This window comes from Seriola lalandi, unplaced genomic scaffold (assembly GCF_002814215.2).
Source record: "Seriola lalandi dorsalis isolate HSWRI2012SDOR001 ecotype SW California unplaced genomic scaffold, Sedor1 jcf7180002054972, whole genome shotgun sequence".
Lineage (NCBI taxonomy): Eukaryota > Metazoa > Chordata > Actinopteri > Carangiformes > Carangidae > Seriola > Seriola lalandi.
Window position 1 is genome coordinate 4,148,453 of NW_019525660.1, and position 19,990 is coordinate 4,168,442.

Below are 19,990 nucleotides of genomic sequence, written 5' to 3' on the forward strand. Positions count from 1 at the left end.
GGGGGGTAAAAGCCTGGCATATAATTTGACACGCAAGACTCAATCCGTATCTGTTAACAAAAGTCTAGTGCTAGGTAGAAGCTGTTGACAGCAAATAAACAACATTGGGTATACATTTTTTTCTGAGCTTTGAGTGGAAGCATAGCAGATGGCAACAAACATATCTGTGCCTGTGCTGTAACTTATAAAAGCATTTATATGGAGCATCAATCTGTCCTGTGACATGTGTCACAACATCACAAGCTGGTGCACTGCAATGTGGAGACAACTCTACCATTTGTACCTTTGCATCCTGCTTAATGAATTCCTTAGTAACTTATCAAACTTGAAAATTAAATCATGGTGCTTGCAAAACTTAAGCCACTTATTATCCAGAAGTTTGAGACTGCATTCTCAGCCATCTGAGGTGTGAATTACACCTGACAACTGTATGATATTAGGCAGAGCTGCCATTTTTCAGCTGCAGATGAATTAATGAAAAATTCATCCAACCTAATTTAGCACCAGTCAACTTGTGGCCAAAAGCCAAGCGACAGCAGCCTTTAGTCCTAATTGTATAATGTAAAACAATGATTAAGTTGAGTGTCATTTAATGACTTTTAACACATTAGTTTTGATGTTACAGCTACATGATTTCCAAGGCTGGCTGCCACTGCCATAGTTACCTCACATGCTTAGAAATTACTATATGCATCCATAAATGCTGTAATCATAAAGTTTTTCTTAGCTTACAATCCTTCTTTCTGCCAATGTTACATATTCTTTTCATTTTGGATCGCAGCATTCAAATCTGAACCATGACATACTCCAAAGATACCCTCAAACCACAAATCCTTTTGTTGAATAAGCTGTATATCCAGTCATTAATCATCATTCAGTGTGTTGAGGCACTGTTGTAATTGCTGTCATTAACTAGCACAAAATCAAGGCATGCAGACATGAAGTCAAAAACCACAAGACAGTTTTTTATTGATGAAGAGTAAAATGTGACCCATACAACAACACTGAGCCATATCTATTAGAGAAAAACTAGGTAGAATTTGGCAAGGGGAAAGAGGAATATGTGGGAAGACAGGCAAAGGCGGAGGGTGCTTTCACAGTGCTCACACAGTAGTTTATCGCTCTTCATGGTGCTAAAAAAGTCTGTTACTGAAGACACGATATGCTTAATTTTTTAAAAGGTATCTTTGGGTTATATGAAATTCAAATGAGCTAATTTCTCATTATTCTGTGGACTCAGGAATACCACAAGTGTTTTGGATAACATGCAAATGCCCCTTAATGAAACTTAATGAAATATGCTTGATCATCACACAACTCCCTCAAGCTTTAATCTACTCAGACTCTGAAGTTGATTATTACGTGGTCACTGGAATTACAGGTATATCTGTTGTAGGACCTATGTTGCTTTACACACATTGTAACAAAAGCAACGTATGATGATATACCAGCTAGAGGAGTATACCAGTGAGGATGGAGTGAGTTAAGAGGCTTAGCACCACAGGCAGATCCACCTAGCTGGGCCCTGCTGGCAGCCCCTGGGCCCACCCCATGCCCTCATTATCCTCCTGACACCCTCCACTCATCCTCCTCCAGCAGTGGGACTAATTCAGAGTGAGGGGGTAGAACCTAAACCTAGCAGAAGTGTTTTGACTAAGGAAAGGCACTGGTACTGCACACAAACACATTGTGGTGCTGCAGCCACTAAGAAACAAAACAGAAAATCAGTCGAGGAAGTGTCAAAACAACCTTACCAGTAAACTTCAGTGGCTAGAAAAATGCTCAGATTGTTAATTGAATTGATGAATCCACACAAATACTATTGTGCACAGTAAGACACACAGAACACCTCTTGATCTCAAATTTCTATCTTCAAATGCAGTACAATATTCCTGTTGAAGCATAATATATTCTTATGTATTCCAGTATGCAAAAGCAGACTGATTATACAGTCATTACTGAGTTACAACATATCAAGGGCTCAACAGCATGAGCGTTTCACTCACATTTTCAACTAAAAATAGATGTGTGCAAACTGTAAAATGTATTTAGGAGCATTTGTGTGAATAAAAAGTTTAACAAAATACAGCTCAAGCAGCCTCTATTTTTTTCCTCAATAAAAAAGGTTGATCACAAACCGACAATGACGATGACACAGTCACCGCACTGAAATAATGTTGTTGTTAAAAAATAGTCTAAAAAGACTGAAACGACTTTTTTGGCATTTAGAATTAATAACTACTTTATTATAGAGGTTTTCTTACTGTTCATGCCATTTATACTGTTTATACATTTTGAGGTATAAATAATTACAGTAAATAGTTTTGCTTGTTAATCTCTCCTCATAACCCTTTTTAATGATTATTACATTATTCGATACATTTTCATTGTATCATTCATTCAATTTAGGAGCACATGTGCTCCTTGGGGAAAAAAAGTAAGCAGCAAGTCCTGATATCCCAAACTAGACCCAAATATGATCAATAATTGATGCCTGCCACATGAAATTTAATTTTCTTTGATCTTTTATTTTGACATTCATTAATGGAACATAGAGAATGGCACAGGGGTGGAGGAATGGTGGGGGCGCAACAGATTATTATTGTGCGTAGTTTGTGGTTCTTCAGTCCCATAATGGCCTGCAAAGTCTTCTGTGCTTTTGGGCACTTGTATGGTTTTTCATGTGAAAAATAAGCTTGAGGCTATTCCACAGTGTATCAATCAGTGTGACTGAGGTTTGAAGATGCATGAAACAAACCGGTGGGCTGGGGAAGGGGGGGTCAGCAGTTTTTTCCCAAAGCATGGGGGTCAGCAGAAATTCAGTACAATTCTCCTCCCTTGTTGCCTTGCATAAAGCGTCTGTCAACAGACCTGGACCATCTGTCTTGTTATTTACCACATCCTTGTTTTTCCATAACCCAAAACTCCACTTCATGTTTTCACTGAAGAACTGCATTTATGAATAAGATAAAGAGACCACCAGTAATTAAGAGGCATAGTTTAAATAACTATGGAGGAGAAAACTTTGTGAAGCATTTGGGACTTTAGACATTTGCATTTTTTGGCTTAAGTAAATAAAATCTTTCTATTGTTTGTGACAGGGGTAAATAGGGAAGACATGTTAATTGGACTACCTTGGAGAAAAAGTTCATACATGTCTTTGGTGTCTCTTAACTAGTTTGGAACAATTTACTGTGTTATAATACAAAGGCAATCACATTCACAGCAAACATTTTTTACTTATAACTGCAGTCACAGAAAAACATAAGCACTATAGTTTGATCTCTTTTCAGTATCTAATTCAAATGGACTCATGTCCATTTATGAGCTGAGATCTTAGTCCCAACAATTTGTTAAAAATAGTGTTTCTTGAAAGGATTACTTTGTGAAGTGCAAGGGTTGTTTTTGTTTGAAACTACAGTCTTTTCATTTGCATACTCGAGGTGACATATTTCTAAAATTGAAATCAAGCCTGGTGGTTGTGAGTAGATCAGTAAATGGAAGGAAAAAAAGGATAGAGGGCAACAGCTAGCTTTCAGTCTAACATAAAACAATATGTCCACCTGAAATGAAGACAGATACTTGGGACTGTCTGGGCCTAAAGGCAGGTAGATCGTGTGTAGAGAGATAACAGAGATATTTAAATGCACATGAAAGCCCTTCTCCCCACCCAAACGCTTTCCAGAACTCGGCATAAAAATGTTTGTGTCATGTTCAACTGTCAGGGACAAGTCAGAGTGATGGAGATGAAGGGAGCTAAAATGAAAGAGGAATTAAAGTGATTAAGCTAGTACACACAAAAGACTCATGCTAACCATGCATAGCGAATGGCTCTCACACCTAAAGTGAGGGCATCGTCTTTAATCAGAGGGTAATTTATTGACTCCCATTTACAAAGCCATAATACTAGTGATCAAGCCCTTCAACCGTAAAATGCAATAAACTAGGGAAGTGTTTTGTGAACAAAGGCAAATAACAAGGTCCCACACATCATTATGTTCCCTTCATATCCCATTAGATTAGTTCCAAAAGGGTTTTAGGTTAAGAAAGCCACGCCATATATAACCAGGGTCATGGATAAGAATGTCAAATTATCATTACATGTCCTCATTCCACTGTATGAATACTCAACACTCCGCCCAGTTCAACTCACACCCACCAGAGGCTAAACTGGATCAATGCACCCAATGTTTCAAAAGCTTAATAAGAATTGGGCAGGAGAAAGAAACAGTGGTCAAGATTTGCAAATGTCATGTTACATGCAGCTGTCCAGAGTCCATCCATAACATCAGCAGTGTTGCTTTGATGCTCTTTCTATGGATTATGCCATTACATGCTTGCAACTGCCAACCATCATCTTACAAAAACAATTGATGAACTAATTGTTACAAGAAAAAGCACATCCAACTGGCTTAAGTAGAAAGATTTGACAAGAAATGACACATACATATTTCACTTTACCTGAAGCAGAAAATTGTCTGGCAGAAGATGGCAGGAAGATGTAGCTAAGTTATTTCTCTCTCAACAGAGGTACAGATACTTGTCCATTAGGGAGAACAAAGTCATGTGATCGGCTGCTTCCCCACTTGACCCCCAGATAGCACAATGTTAATAACAAACTGATGATAAATTCATTAGGGCTCCAAATAAAAACAATCTCTCCTCAATAAGAGGAGAGTACATTCTAATTAAACTGATGCCTTTCTGTTTTCATTAGGCCGTGGAGCATGAAAACTTGGAAGAGTGAACCACTGAGATGGATGCAATTAAGCATGTTTGCTTTACTACACATTTGAGTCTAAACATATAAAACAGAGGTGCCAAGTTAATACAATAGGTGTTCATGCAGCAGGAAAAGTCAAAATCGAGCAAGCCACAGAGGCACATTGTGGCACAGAAGGCAGTTTTACACTGTAGTCTGAGGGAATTGGTCCAGTCAGGATTAGTTACACTGCTCACTACTGAAAAGGAGGGACAGGCTGGAGAGTGTAATAAGACATTTCGCCTCTCCCTGTCTCAAACTCTTTTCCCATCACTTTGCCTGAATACTCCTTTCTTTCTCTCCTTTCTCATGTCTACCCCATCCTATTCTCAACCTTCCACCTTTCTCTCCATCTATCTTTCTATAACTGTCTTCCTCTTTACCCCGTCTTTGCGCTCTCAGAATGAATGTAAATGTCACTAGCTTCAGAGAATTTGGAGATGACCAGCTTCGAGCTCGACAGAAAGGGGAAACAAAGAGAAGAGACGCATAGATTTCTGTGTACTCCAGTGCTCTGTGCTTGTTGTGGCAGGGGAAGGAACTGCTTGTTTCTTAGCTGTCAATGATGCCCTGGCAAAGCCTCATCAGTCCACAAAGCTACTCAGACCAAGACCAAAGTATGAGATCAGGACTCAAATGCCCCCTCTTCCTATCACAGCAACACTGCAGCACGACACAAAAAGATAAACCAGAACACAGTTGCATGAATACACATACCCCACTCAAAGCCAGACATACACAAGCACAAAGTGAAAGCTTTCGGTGTAGAATGATATGAATGAGATCACTCAACATGACCAGTGATTCTGAAGACTGAATTGTATTTCTAATAGATTTTTTGAAAATAAAAGTACACAATACCAAATATCCTTGCTTCAGAAAACCTTACTTTCACAGGCAAGGTAACCGGCAGACAGAGCGATGGCCTTCTTTCTCTTAAATGGGAATATAATATGAAGCAAACTGAAACATGTACTCTAAACGCAGTCCACCCATTTTTAAATAAATAAATAAATACATTTTTGCAATGACACTAGGGCCAATTCACAGACAGTGAATTGCGTACACTAAGCATTAGCTCACTGGCAAACACTGAGAATAGATTTAATGTTTGCAACTAGCATGCAGCACTATTGCGGGTCATTCCTGCTTCCTATTTGCTGCCATTCAACATACAAGTAACTATGACTAGTGGAAATGGCCGCCATACTTCAACCATCAACTGAACATATGGATGGGTGAAGCTTTTGTGGTTTGACCTCAGGGAAAAAAGGAGCAAGCAGGTCACACTAATGTGGACCAATAATCTCTCCCAGAGTCATTAGGATGATCAATGCCATTCTAATGAGATAACATCTGGAACAAAGGACCCTAATAGCAGACAGCTGCTGGGCAAAGTGAGCTAATTAAGAGAACATTCGGCAATGCTAACTAATGCTGCAGCCATTGTGCCCAGGTTTTGGACCCCACCCTGTTAACATCCAAAATACAACATGTTGAATATTTCATACTTCCTCTAATAACTAATCGTGACACTGTAATATCACTAGTAACACATGAGAGAGAGGGAGGGAGGGAGGGAGGGAGAGAGACAGAAATACCACAACATCTCAGCTTGACATGAATGCTTATCGAGCGGCACTAAATTGGTCAATTATGGAGAAAATCTGTTTTGAGGTAACCTTTCAGCTTATTAAATAAGCTATAAATCAATCTTTAGGGCAAAATGAGTGGCTGGCTTTTAATGCGTGAACATGTCTAATCTCTCACTTTTTCTCTTTCCTTCTCTCTCTCGGTGTGTGTGTGTGTGTGTGTGTGTGTGTCTGTGTGTGCATGTCTGTGTGTGCGTGTGGGTTTATGTATATGGAAACATACTATATGCTAATTAAGGTAAGTTGATATTAGAGTTCAACACAACTTCTAAGCGTGCAACTTGAAGTTGCACACTGGTGATTCAAGTGGCTGAATGTAAGTGGCTCTATTAGAGGAAAAAATTTGAAATAACCGAACAAAAAGGTCCACCTCAAAACACTGGCTAAGCACGGAAGCAGGATCCAATTAGTCCTATGCTTAGAAAAGGAAATAATGGAGAGCAGCGTCAAAAGGAAACTTTGTAATAGTCTCTGTAAAAGTGTCTGTACAAGTCTTTGGTGATCTCGAATAAATATAATTACTACGAACAAAAGAAAACAGCATGGTCTAACATGAGTTTAAACGACACTCCATTGTTGGACCACGAAGCATTAATTACATATAATAAAATAAAAGGGAGAGGATGAAAAACCTTTCAGAAATTCCAATCAGCATAGACTGTGTATCCCAAGCATATGTCTCATACTTATTCACAAGACACTGTCCTTTTTAAGGTCTTGAAACATTACTTTTTTAATTTGTTTGCTTTTTTGTTTTAGATTTTTTCTCTCTTTTAGGATGACATTTAAATGAACAGACAGATAATTAAAAGACCTGCAGAAAATCATAGTGCAGGATGTTTAATGCCAAACATATCTAATATGACATCAACTATTTACATTGCATTTGTAATCTTTTGAACTTTTTTCTATGGTCTCACTATTTACTCTTATGACTTTCAATGCAAAACTGAAAGGATTTTGCAGATATTACATGAAAATACAGTGAGAGATATTCCCTTTAATAAGGCATGACCTTTACTAAAAACCTCAATTAAAATAAACACAATTATAAAAATTTCAAAAAACCATCAAAGATTAAATGATAACTTTTAACTCTACAATTTGGCCTTTACAAATCATGGGCAATGGAACGCAGTGAGCCTTGTGAGCCTATGAATTCTTTCTAATTCAAAGACTGCATTGATTTATAGGCTATTCAACCAATTACACAAAATGTTAATCAACTAACTACATATCAAAAATCCTTTATTGCTCTGATTCCTTTAACTCTGGTTCATGTGAACACTCACGCTGTGTATGGAGGAGGGACTGTATAGTAACACCAGAAAACTACATTAATATGGGTGGTTAGGGAAATAGGAAGAAATACCATCAGGTTTGAGTGCAGTCGACACTGCAACAGCACAATTCCTCAGAGAGCACGACAACGGCAGTGAAAAAGCTCCCAACTAACAGTAATTGGTTTTAAAATAATAGAATTCATTACAGTTATGGCGCTTGTTCAGAAATGCAAACAGGGGAAGAAAAAACATTCACTAGAGACTTGGGCTGAACTGCTTCACTAAAAACCATGGGGAGATGAAAGGCATAATTCAAATGACAATTTTAGAACCCTTAGTTCATTTATATCAGAAGCTCAGAAGATGTTGCCGGCATAATAACATCAAGATTTTTTTTCTATTCTTTTGTTCTACTTGCAAGGCTTGGAAGGAACTTTTTCCCCTCTCAATTTCATTCTTTTGTGGTAGCAAATTCCTCCTCCTCACACAGAGACATATGAGGTGACATACAAACAATCTAGCAAACAACACCCGTCGGCAGCAGAGACAGCCAACTGAAAGCTAACATGGGAAATCTTGACAGGAAAGAAGAAAAACACCTCACACATGACACTGAATTTGCTGCTTGTCTTATTAAATGACTGTGTAATTATACACATCAGGGGTCTGCATTGTAAGGTCCTGTGTTTTTATGAAATCCAGTGGCAGAGCATGTTTGATTCAAGGCCAGCATCTCAGGTGTGAAGAAGACATTCACCCAATCAGCATTAAAAAGATCATCTCTCAAGACCACTCAGCACATAAAGAGACAGGTCAGCCATCTCAACATGATTGGATGTCACCTCACATGCTGGGTCTATAGCCAACATCAAGGACATCACCATTTGGAACACTATACATCTGCCATCAAATCAGCCTCAGGCCAATATCTAGTAATTGGCCCCATTCCAAAGAAGTGCTTGATACATTTTGACCACCAATTGATAGAGACAAAAGCCTTGTTGGCATATGCGAAAATATCAGCAAGGATAAAGATTTTTTGTTCTGTTTTTACTCATATTTATTTGGCACTCTACATGAAGAAAAACAAGACCACCATATGGCTGTGCATTAAAAATTGATGTGGTATGTTAGTGAGGGCACCTGAGCCGAATGACAAGGTGTAAGAAGTCAAAATAGTGAGCACAGCATGTGTGGTGGAGCAAAGATGTGCCTTTCTGCCACTCTCTGTCATTGATGTCTATGCTGGAAAAAAACCTGGGCCACAAATGAAAGCCATACCAAGGCAAGACCATGTTTCAGCAGAACACATGTGGCCAAGAATCTGTGTCATGTCAGGAGCCCAGGGTGTCGATAAGCAAATATGGCTTGCATGGAGATGTGGGGTCAGGAAAGAGATAGAGTTCGATATCTCTAAGGGAAAGAAACTGCGATGGAATACTCAAAGAGAGTGAGACAGTGATGTGGTGTCAGTCTACAGGCAATATGTAAGAGGGATATACAGAGAGAACCAGAAGGATACACTGTGATATCAACGGTGTGGTTCTGTAAGCATAACTGATGCGTTGTTGATAAGGGACTACATCTGCTCATCAGTGTGGGGCCAATCTAATAAATAATTCAGGTATGACTGCACAAAAGAGCTGTCAATACAACAGGTCTTGTCGATAGCAGGTAAGGCAACACATGCTTCCTTAAGAACCTTGATTTTACAAGTGAAGTGTTAAAGAAAAAGGAGTAGCCCCAGAAGAAGTTGGCTGTCTTCCACCATGTCAGAGGATGTCTCATTTTTGAATGTGTACACAGAAAAAATTATAATGATGAATTTGTTCTTTATCCTTCTTTTTCCCCTCTCTGTCTACAGCAGGAGGGTAAAGTATTGATCAGAGAAGGCAGACCAATTTGAATGCTGTTGAGTCATTTCACACTTATTCTCCCCTTTAAAGATCAGACGTCTAACAAATGGCATTAGTGGCACACATAGTGGTGTGTTACGTGGGCTAAGAGAAACCCATTAGGTCAATTCCATAGCAACAATGTGGCTTTTCAGCCCTTATGCACTGCACCAACTGGCCAATTCAGTGGGCACCCACTGCCACCAAGTGCTGGCCCTCAGTACTACAATACTGGCTGGAGAACAGCAGCTCTTGCCGCCTTTGTCTGAGTAGAGGCAGACAATGACCATGCATGGCCAGCTACTGTGCTTATGGCAATGAGAATGATACACTCCCAGCAAGCCACATAAAACTACAATGATATGCCATCAACACTGTTGTAAAACAACCCTACAACAGCTACAAACTTTGGCAGTGTACAATGGAAGGAGAAGAGACCATGTCATTTGCAAAAAGCTGCGACCAGTTTGGCAATTTAAGATCATCCTAGCCAGAATGCATGAAGAAGAGGGAGTGCCACTAACTCATTGTGAAACCTATATTCTCAGGTGTAGCTAACCTATGCTCTAGCAACCAAGTTTAAAGTAAGTCAAAGCAGCCTGAACCTTCATGTCGAGCACATGGCTAGTTTATTTCTACTCATTCATTCATACATTCATTCATTCACTCACTCACTGGAGAAGAAAAGCCAGCTGTGTGCTGCCAGTGCTACAGCTTGAAGGCTGCCATTTTAAAACTGTGGCCAATCTCTCCTGAGCACCCTTAGAAAAGAAACTGCAAGCCAGACAATAACACAGCAAGTGATCTGGCCTTGATCATGTCACCAATCATTACTAGAGAGAGCTGTCTGGGGAATCGGGGGGAACCTGGCTGTTGATGAGGCGATTATGTGGCTTTACTCTTGTGCCTCCAAGTATGACAGCACTATGAAAGCATTGTAGCTGATAGGCAGAGACTATACCTTGTTAGCACTCTGTTGTGCTGAGTGGACTAGTTGGCTGAGCAGTAAGGCGCTCCCACAGGGCCTGGTGGGCTTACTGCAAGAGTAGGGGAGGATTAGAAACAGGCCATCGAGGTGACTCTCTACAAACACGACAGCTACAGCAACTTTGGTTTCTACTCATGTTGACCATGGGTCCTTGTCAACAACTGCCTAGTTTTGTCCTTCCTGTACTTAAACCATGCATTGTGTCAGTTGTGGCACAGAGATATCAGCAGGGTCTTTGCATATGCAGTTGTGGACACAGCCTACATTGGAATGAAAGTCCACATATTGTCAGTGTGAGGTCTGCATTTGGATCAACTAGAGATACACAATAGAGAGCCTGGCAAGGTTATGAGCAGAAGTGCATTATCACATCACCCACTGCAAACATTCTCCATGCAAATCTTGACATACTGAGACGGAGTCCACATTTCACAAAGATCACATCTAGAAAAGCAGACAACTCCATCAACCAAAGCAAATAACTTGCTAAATATACACAGATGTAGAGAAGGATATCAAAAAGCTAAGGAAGCAAATAAAGAAATTGGGAGTGACTGGAGGAGCAGGCAACCATAAAACATGGGGATACACGGAATTTCACAGCTGTGTGAACAGTTAAAGCAGATGCGATGGGATGTGATGGTGGATGCATACAGAGAGGCGGGTTGTAAAAATATGCCATAAAGTTTATGGAGCCTAATGCGGCCCTTCAGGAGCCTCCTGCCGAGCTGAGCATGCCGACAGTGCCGTTGAGTGTGTGACAGAGCTGTGGGGGAGAGATGTACAACTGAGAGCATACCCAGTATTCACAAGCTCCATCACTGATGTGGGGATGTGCATACAGTACATAAAATTCACAGATATGCAATCAACAGAACTAAGAATCCTATTTTTTCCTCCCTCATACTCTATCTGCCCTGCGCAATAGCCAAATGCAAACTGTAATATCCAAGTCGATTGGAAGTGCATGGAGGAAAACAGTGCTACTTACCCCATGCACAGATATACAAGCATGTGCACACACCAACACAAATACTGAGAGACTAAAGCACTGCCATAGTCACTGTTCAATTCAATATCCGCATACTGTGACCACTCTAGCCTTTCATGTTCCCTTCAAAATAACAAGATTCAGCTCTCCCCTTCTGATTGAAGGGGACTGATTGATTCTGCCTTTGAAAAATCATATGTTGTATAAGTATGGAGAGGAGATGTGTGAAGAGAAAAACGTAGCAAGGAAGGAAAGAATGAAAGAGATAAAAACTGAAGAGAAAAATGAAAAAAAGACAAAAGCTGATAAAGTAACCTTTTTCTCATCCCCAGTGGGAGCTGGTGTTGACTTAATTCTTCCCACACAGCGCACCCTCTGTCACAGCTAGGCTTTTGCTTCTTCCACAGCCTACAAAGGTCAATCTAACCATGAATGCCTGAAGACAAGCTATTCGGCAGAAACTTGCAACAGTAATTGATAAATCTTATGTAGACTATAAAGTTCATTACATGACAATTTTGGCCCACGCTATTGCAATATTATGAAACTAATTAAGACACATTACGATTACTAGTATCTATGCTTCATCAAAATTAACTTTTTCCACTTTGTTAAATGTCATATGTATGAGAGGTCTTCAAGAGTGGGTAAGCCACAGAAACTCCAGCACAATGGAATTGCTAATTCAATTTTGAAGCACTGTTATTCAGATTCCGTTGTTTTCCCAAATTCAATGAGTTCACAGAATCTTGAGAGAGAGAGAGAGGTGTAATACTTGTATATAAATCTGTTGACAGATAACAATTCAAGAGCTTGGGGGTGAAAACGAACATTATAAATTTGTGTTTGTCATCATACTGGCTGAGCTCTAGGCAACTGTGGTTTAACTGCAGGGCCCCATAATATGAGGTGCTGCTCTGATGACAACGTTCAAGGTGTAAAAAGAAACACTTAATAAAAAAAGGAATTAACATTAATGTAACTAAACTTCAGGGGTCATACAGACGACCCAAAGGTGAACTTTCCAGCTGCCACAGCAGAACCTCAGGTTTGGTTGTATGTTCAAACAAACAAAAGTGGCTGCCATTAGCACATGACTGTCCACACTCTCCTCAGGCTAACAGCAAAGTTGGCATAAATTCGGCTTTTCTGTGATCGCTGTTGCTCTGCATATTTTACTATTGGCATGACAACAGCTATATGCTCTTTTTTATACATGTCATACGACTTTTCCCAATGACACAAGGCAGGAAACAACTTTGCCACACATCTTTTTCAGCTGCTTATCACAATCAAGTATACTTTAACACTCTACTCTCCACCTCCGTTGTAGAGATTTGGGAAATGCAGACTTTGGCAAGAGCAACATCAATTGGGGCGAGGAGCACAAGCCTATGAAAGCTTTCCACAAAACTTAAATTTAACATATATCATCTCACACACTTGTATTAAAGTCTGAACAAAAGTTTGTGTTTCCAAAAACTAAACAACAGAGGAGGTAAGTAATATGTTATAGTACCCGCTAAGTTTTTGACCCCTATACGGCAGGAAATAAGGAGCTATGTTTTGATGTACTAGTGCCCATATTTCTGGTATTAGGTATTCTACCAGTAAGAGCGTCGAGGTACCATCCAACAAATGACCAACCTTTGAGTAGAGGAAGGGAACTGGAAATAAGATTTCCTACTAAAGAAAAAGCGCATTTTAGTAAATGAAGCAGAAAATATTCGATATCCATTAAAAACGACAGATGACTCCAGATTTGCAGATATCCTATTCACCAGTAGTTTGTCAAATAAATCCTTCCCTCATCTCACTCCCAGACAACTTTTTATGTTCATCAGATGAACTCTAAAAGAAGCTTTCAGCCAATCAAAGAAACATCTTATTCAAACGGTCCCCTCCAGAGCATGTTTCCTTGATCTTAATTTAAGATAGAATCTATGGTGAACACTGGCTCAGGGCATGGGAGGCACACGCTATTGATTAATTTTTCATTGCCGTTCTTTTAAAGCACCAAGGACATGTGTCACATCAAATCTGTTCAACCCTCAGCGCCCAGTTTAATAGCTTGCTTGAAACAAAAAGTCTTTTGAGGCATGTGGTTTTAAAAAGGTAAAGAGGGGAATGAAGGAGGGAGGGTGCCTTGATTTCCTTTCAGGCTCACCATATTTCTTTTCTTTTTTTGAAGGTCTTTCGTAAGCACTCCTGGCACAGTGAACGAACACTTGATTGGAGTTAAAGAGGAGCCAGATGTCTGCATGTCCTCATATCCATGTAACTTTCTCTTTCTGTCTCTCTCGTTTCTCATCTGATGCTTTACAATCCTCTGCCTTACCTATAACAATTTGTTTACTGGTTATCCCTGATTCTTTTAACCCTCTGCAGTTACAAACAGACCTACGGAACAGCTAATTGGCCATAGCAAAACACCAAATCAACCAATCACATAACAGAATCAGATGTGAAGGCCATCTATTTTATTGGGAGTATTGGTGAAAAAGTAAGGTTAAATAGGGGCACTCCAGAGGCTCACCTGGTAGGCATACCACAAAGGCTTAGTCCTAACTACAGCGGTCTGGGTTCAAATCCAAGCTGTGGCCCTTTACTGCATGTTATCCCCCCCCCCCTTTCTCCCTGACTTTCCTGTGTCTCTCTCTCACTGCAACTATCGAATTAGAGGAAGAAATGCCCCAAAAAAAAAAATGTAAGGTTAAATGAAGTAGCTGAGTGATAAATATTAATATAGAAAAAATATGATATGGATGATCATTTTGGTATGAACATGGTCACAAAGATGGCTACCATTGCTTTCCCCTGCTCAAAGCCTCCCTATAATCCTCCAAAAACCACAAAAATATAGTGCCATCTATTCAAAATTAATTTATTGCCGAGGGTACAGTAGTGTCTTACTTTCATCTTTTTTAAAATTTCTATCAATTTGATGTTTTTGATCAAGGACATTGTTAAGGTCCCGGAACCACATGGTGATTGGCAAAGAGCAGTTTTTCTTTAAGCCTTCCCAGAATATTTTTTTCTTTTTTGTGACCTTATTGGAACAAGATGTGATTACAATCAAAAAGCTGGTAGGAGAATTAAAAGAGATAAAAAACATCCCTCAATTTTATGTCTCAGGAGATCAACAACGTTGATGCGAGTTAATCTCATGGGTCTAATGGAGGAGTTCCGTCAACTGAGGGGTTAAATTAACCAAAGGGACCATATGCCATATGGATGAATTCATAGCTTGTAGTGGAAATTTCTGAAAATCTGATCATATAAAAGAACTTTTATATGAGAGATAAAGTTTTTCCCACTGAATAAACAGTTATGATTTTTCTGAGAATTAACAATAATAATAATAAAAAAATAGACAACTCCTCACATATTTTCTTGTTACATCAAAGTTTTCTAAATTTGACAGAACATAAATCATTAAGTTTTAAAAATGACAGAGCCTTCCTGTAAATTACAAAGATAAAGGCCAGAAAGAACTGAGGCCTTAAAGATAGACTTTACAAATAACTGGGATGATTAAAAAGTGTTGAGTGAAAGATACATTTAAAAAAGGAAAGCAATGGATGACTATAGGTTTGAAAAGGGTTTGCAAAAAGAAAAATTAAATCTGTAAGAGATTTTTACAACACGGAACCTGTGGAAGTGGTAGAAAAATAAACTGATTTCTATAGATTACAAAAGAAGGAATATTACAATAAAGTATTCCACAACTATAAAAATAACAAAGAACCTGGAGAGTAAATAATCATATTAGTCAAAATAGATATTGTAAATCTGAATTTCAAAGTTATTAATGACTATTTTGTGGGTGTTGTCACTACTTTGGCCAGCAAGATCGTTTTGTCTGATGACAAAAGAGAGTAATATCAGTTCTAAGTATTTTCTTTCTCAGGTAAATGAAAGTGATATCATTGAAATTGTAAGAAAAATTAAAAACAAAAGCGCAACTGAAATAAATTTCATTGACATTGTTCATTGGTAATTATTAAATACATCATTTCCTCATTGTAGGTCCTCTGACCTATATATTTAAAAATTAAAAAAAAAAAAAAAAAAAGGTATTTTTCCTAATAGTATGAAATTACCAAAGGTAATTCCAATATTTAAAAATGGTGATAAGCACCATATGGATAACTACAGACTAGTATCCGTTCTTCCTCAATTAAGTATTAGAGACATTACTTGTGAAACAATTGGATCTTTCCATTGGTAAATATAAATTATTGAGTGAACACCAGTATAGATTTAAGGAAATTTGAATTACTATGTGAAGTACTTGAGATGGTAGAAGAAATAACAATGGCAGTTGAAAATGACCAGTACTCTATTGTAATATGTATATTGATCTACATATACTGATCTGAAAAGTTACTTAGAAAATAGGCAAAGTGTGCAAATGAAGGATAATGTGTCTAGAATTAGGAAGGTCACCTGTAGAGTACCCCAGGGATTGGTGATTGGGCCAAACTTTTCACACTTTATACTCATGATATTTATGAAGTTACTGATATGTTCAAATGTGTCATTTTTGCAGATGACACAAATTTGCTTTGCTCTGGGGAAAAATTTAAAGGAACTTTGGTATGCAGTTGAAAGGGAGTTCGAAATTCTCAAAACTTGGTTTGATGTCAATAAATTGTCTCTTAATATTAAGAAAGCTAAATTTATGTTTTTTGTAAATCGAAAAGAAATTTATATGGATACTGAATTAAAAATCTGTGATGTTGGAATTGGAGTTTTTGGGATAAAATTCCTTAGGGTTGTGATTGATGACAGACAAACATGTCAACAACATATTGCTTATATTAAAGAAAAAATATCCAAGTCAATGGCAATTATGTATAAATCTAGAGATATATTCGATTATAAGGCCTCATATATAATTTATTGTTCACTTATACTTCCCTGCATAACTTATTGTGTGGAATATATACATACACATATATAAATATATATATATACTGTATATATATAGCCACACAAAAAGTTTATTGTAAATTACTAAATTAGCAATACCCAATGTTATTTCATATAGACCATTTTTCTAATAATTACTGGCACATCTAAAATCTGAACTCTATATCGTCATAAACAGTTTTAAAATGGGAGGTATCATCATCCATACTACCATATATACACCCAGGAAAGACAGTGTCAGTGTTATCTCCTTAGTCACTTTGAAATTAAAAAGACCAACACTTTATAATTCTGCAGAAAACTAAAACACATTTTCTATGAATTAGATCAGCTACAGTGCAGCCAATACAGCTTCATCCAAACTTTTTTCTCAGGCCTGAGGTGTTTTTGCCTCATTGGTCAAATCCACATACTTGACAACCATACACAGAGATATACGTGTTTACACAACTGCACTAACCATCACCGTCTGACATCTCAGAGCTGACCAGCATGTTAACGTGGAAATAAGCAGTCATCTGTCCAGTCATACAGATATTGATCACCTCCCTGTGGTCTGGAGATTGCTGCTCTTCAACACATGCAGCACACACCCTTTCTCTCACTCATGTACTCTCTCACTGTCATAGTCTCAGCAGCATTCCTCTGAGCTGCAGAGCCTGTCAATGGTAGTGCAGACAGACGGAAGTCTACTTTCACAGTAACACCGCAGGAGTCCTTGATGGATTGTTACAACGTGGCCCTTGGCTTTTGACGTAAATCAGGCCAATCTTTACAGAGACTGATGTTATAAAGCCATTGTAATGGTCAACAGGTAGCTGCAGCACAGTGCAAAAGAAAAGGTCCTTGTTCACCTGGACTGTTCGGGTCTGCCTGCCAGCATGCTGTTACTCAGGTGTGGGTGCTGTTCATATTTCCCTCAATCTTGCTTAAGGAGGTGAGGGAGCATATGAGATTTAGCAGTGTTGCACACTTACACGCTGGTCAGACTGGATTAGAGCCAATTCACGCCATCCTCTATTCCCACCTCATTCTCAACTGGGAGAGGGGAAAGTGCCAGAGAGATTTCATGCCTGAGACAGAGGAGTTACAGTCGTGTGTTCCCTATAGACAATCCTAACCAACACTCCCCTTCCAGCACACCTGAGAGCCCTCTGTCCCACCGACACATGCTGACAGCGTGAAAATGGGAATCTGCCAGCAAAGCAGGGAGCTAACTGCAGCCCACAATTGGCTAAGCAGGCTAAACGCTTTGCCTGTTTTTTCCTCCTTCAGTGGAGCTTTTAAGAATGACAGCTCATAGTTTTCACTATGTTAGCCATATCTGAAGGCTACTGAAGCAGGATTGACACAGAGGTTACAAAAGTCAGGGCAAATGTTTCAGTATACTCTTGAGTTTGAAGAAACTTCTTGATAACCAGGGTCTCTGGCACCTTTTGACATGGTTTGCAGAACTTCTGAAAGTAGGCCTCCACATCTCGGATGAGCGGTCATGATACAAGCTGGGGTAATTCTGTCATATTCCATTTACTGAACACAATGTGGCCATTGCTGCTGATCGAGAGCTACTCCATCCATGTCCATACAGGCCAAGTCGAAAACCCACTCTTCCCACAGAAATAACCAAGCACAAAAGAACAGTTTGACAAAGAAGAAGAAAATGCAATCGATACAAAACGTCTCTGTAAAATGCTTCAAAGAACGAGGTTTGTCTGAGAGCATGGGCAGAGCAGAGGCCAGGTCACAGTGTGCTGCTTTTCCTTGTCTGTGTTCCTGTTAAGCTTTACAGTCCTCTTAATCCTTACAAAGCTCTCAAACAGCAATGAAATTTAAAGTGATAATTCAACACTTGCTAAACCAATAAAAGAGTGTTTCTTCTTGAAAAAACCCAAAACTGTTCTTACAAAGGCAACAGTTTGCCACTTTATAGGATCTTGAGATAAAAAAAATGCAACTGGTATATTACAGTGTGGAGAAATTAAAAAGTCTTGCATTGACATTACAAATTAAATTTGCTATGATTATCTGGGTTTTTTGTAATCAACAAGCAGGTAAGGTGAAATGAAACCACCAAGACAATGCATTTGTGAGAAAACAGTCTTGTGGGCTTAAATTCTTTGAAAAAGCAACAGAGTTGTTGACTGCAAATTAAAAAATCTAGCCATGAATATTTCCACTAAATAAATATAGGCCAATATATCTGTTCAAGGAAGAACAAATGTACTTGATATCTTTCCCGCAGTTTACTAGGTTCAGTGTGTGTACAGTTTGTATGCACGTGTACACAAATGTGTATGCTCACAGCCTTATTAAGTGATATATATTCTCAGTATGCATTGTCTCTCATTGACAGAATGAGCACAGTTGAAACCATTTAGATGCACCATGTTTTGATAAACAGATTGTAGATTTATGAGTATTTGTGTAAAAGCTATCGCTCTTTGTTGGTATGACAATATTCAAATGCTAATAGGTGCTACACTGCAATCTATTTCAAAGGAGAAACAGCAGAAACCAACAAAAGGCCTCCCAGTTCATTTTCAGGCTGTATAATTTCAAAATCCCTCATTTGAAAGTGCTACCATTTACACTGTTGGCAATTTATAGCCTTTCCAAATTACAAACCATTAGCAATATCTGAGCTGAAAATAAAAATCCAGGCCATAAAAGTGACCTTACTTGACACTTTGAAACATGCTCCTCGACATTGTTCCAAAAGAATGTGTGTGTGTGTGTGTGTGTGTGTGTGTGTGTGTGTGTGTGTGTGTGTGTGTACGAGGTTGAATGAAAACAGATACATAGAAGGAACAACAATCAGAAGCCAAATAAATAATGGGCTACTTACCGCAACTTTGCTCCCAGTTATCTGCATGCAGCGATCAGCGGAGAAGGTTAATGTGCAAAAAGACACAAACAGCACAATCATTAGTAGGCCGGAGAATCCTCTCCATTACACGTAGAGGCATTAGCGTAACTTGTGTGACATCACAAACACTATACAACTAAACCTTTGCAATTATTATAGGTACATACTGAAGATAATGTCTGTGTTTGGCCGCTGCAATTTTCAAATTCTAAATAATACATATGATATGTATATGACAAATGAGAGAAGAACTCGCAAAGCATGTACATAACAAAAGCTATCATCAATACATGGCACCAACAACTGTGGAAGTGATGAATCAACATGTTTAGACATGCCAATAACCACACAAGGGATTTATTAAATGATTAACAGGGTAAAATATGATTGCCCTTGTGATTGACTGACTGGTATAGATTCACAGATTCATCCTCCAAAAGGAACAATGGCTAGTGTGGACAAAGAGGCTGCAGAGGGTCTCCCTGGGCTGAAATCAATCAGCTGCCATTAGTGCTGGGCTTCAGGTGTCAAATTTGTGTGGCAGAGCTACCTTGAGCCTGTGCAGTCAGCACGATTCTCTGAGTTTAACCTTGTTATCTGTCAATAGTGGCAGGTAGC

At 38.8% G+C, this 19,990-nt stretch overlaps 1 protein-coding gene across 6 annotated transcripts in view; it reads right to left on the bottom strand.

The window, feature by feature from the left end:
* Positions 1–19,990, bottom strand: part of diaph2 (diaphanous-related formin 2) — a 370,496-nt gene that overhangs the window by 323,646 nt on the left and 26,860 nt on the right. For 5 of the 6 annotated variants that reach the window (XM_087171766.1, XM_087171767.1, XM_087171769.1 and 2 more), the window contains one exon: positions 19,352–19,372. The exons of the other annotated variant lie outside the window; for it this stretch is intronic. In XM_087171766.1, the coding sequence (XP_087027892.1) occupies positions 19,352–19,372 (21 nt within the window). The remainder of the gene's footprint in view (positions 1–19,351; positions 19,373–19,990) is intronic. 6 annotated transcript variants of the gene reach the window in all.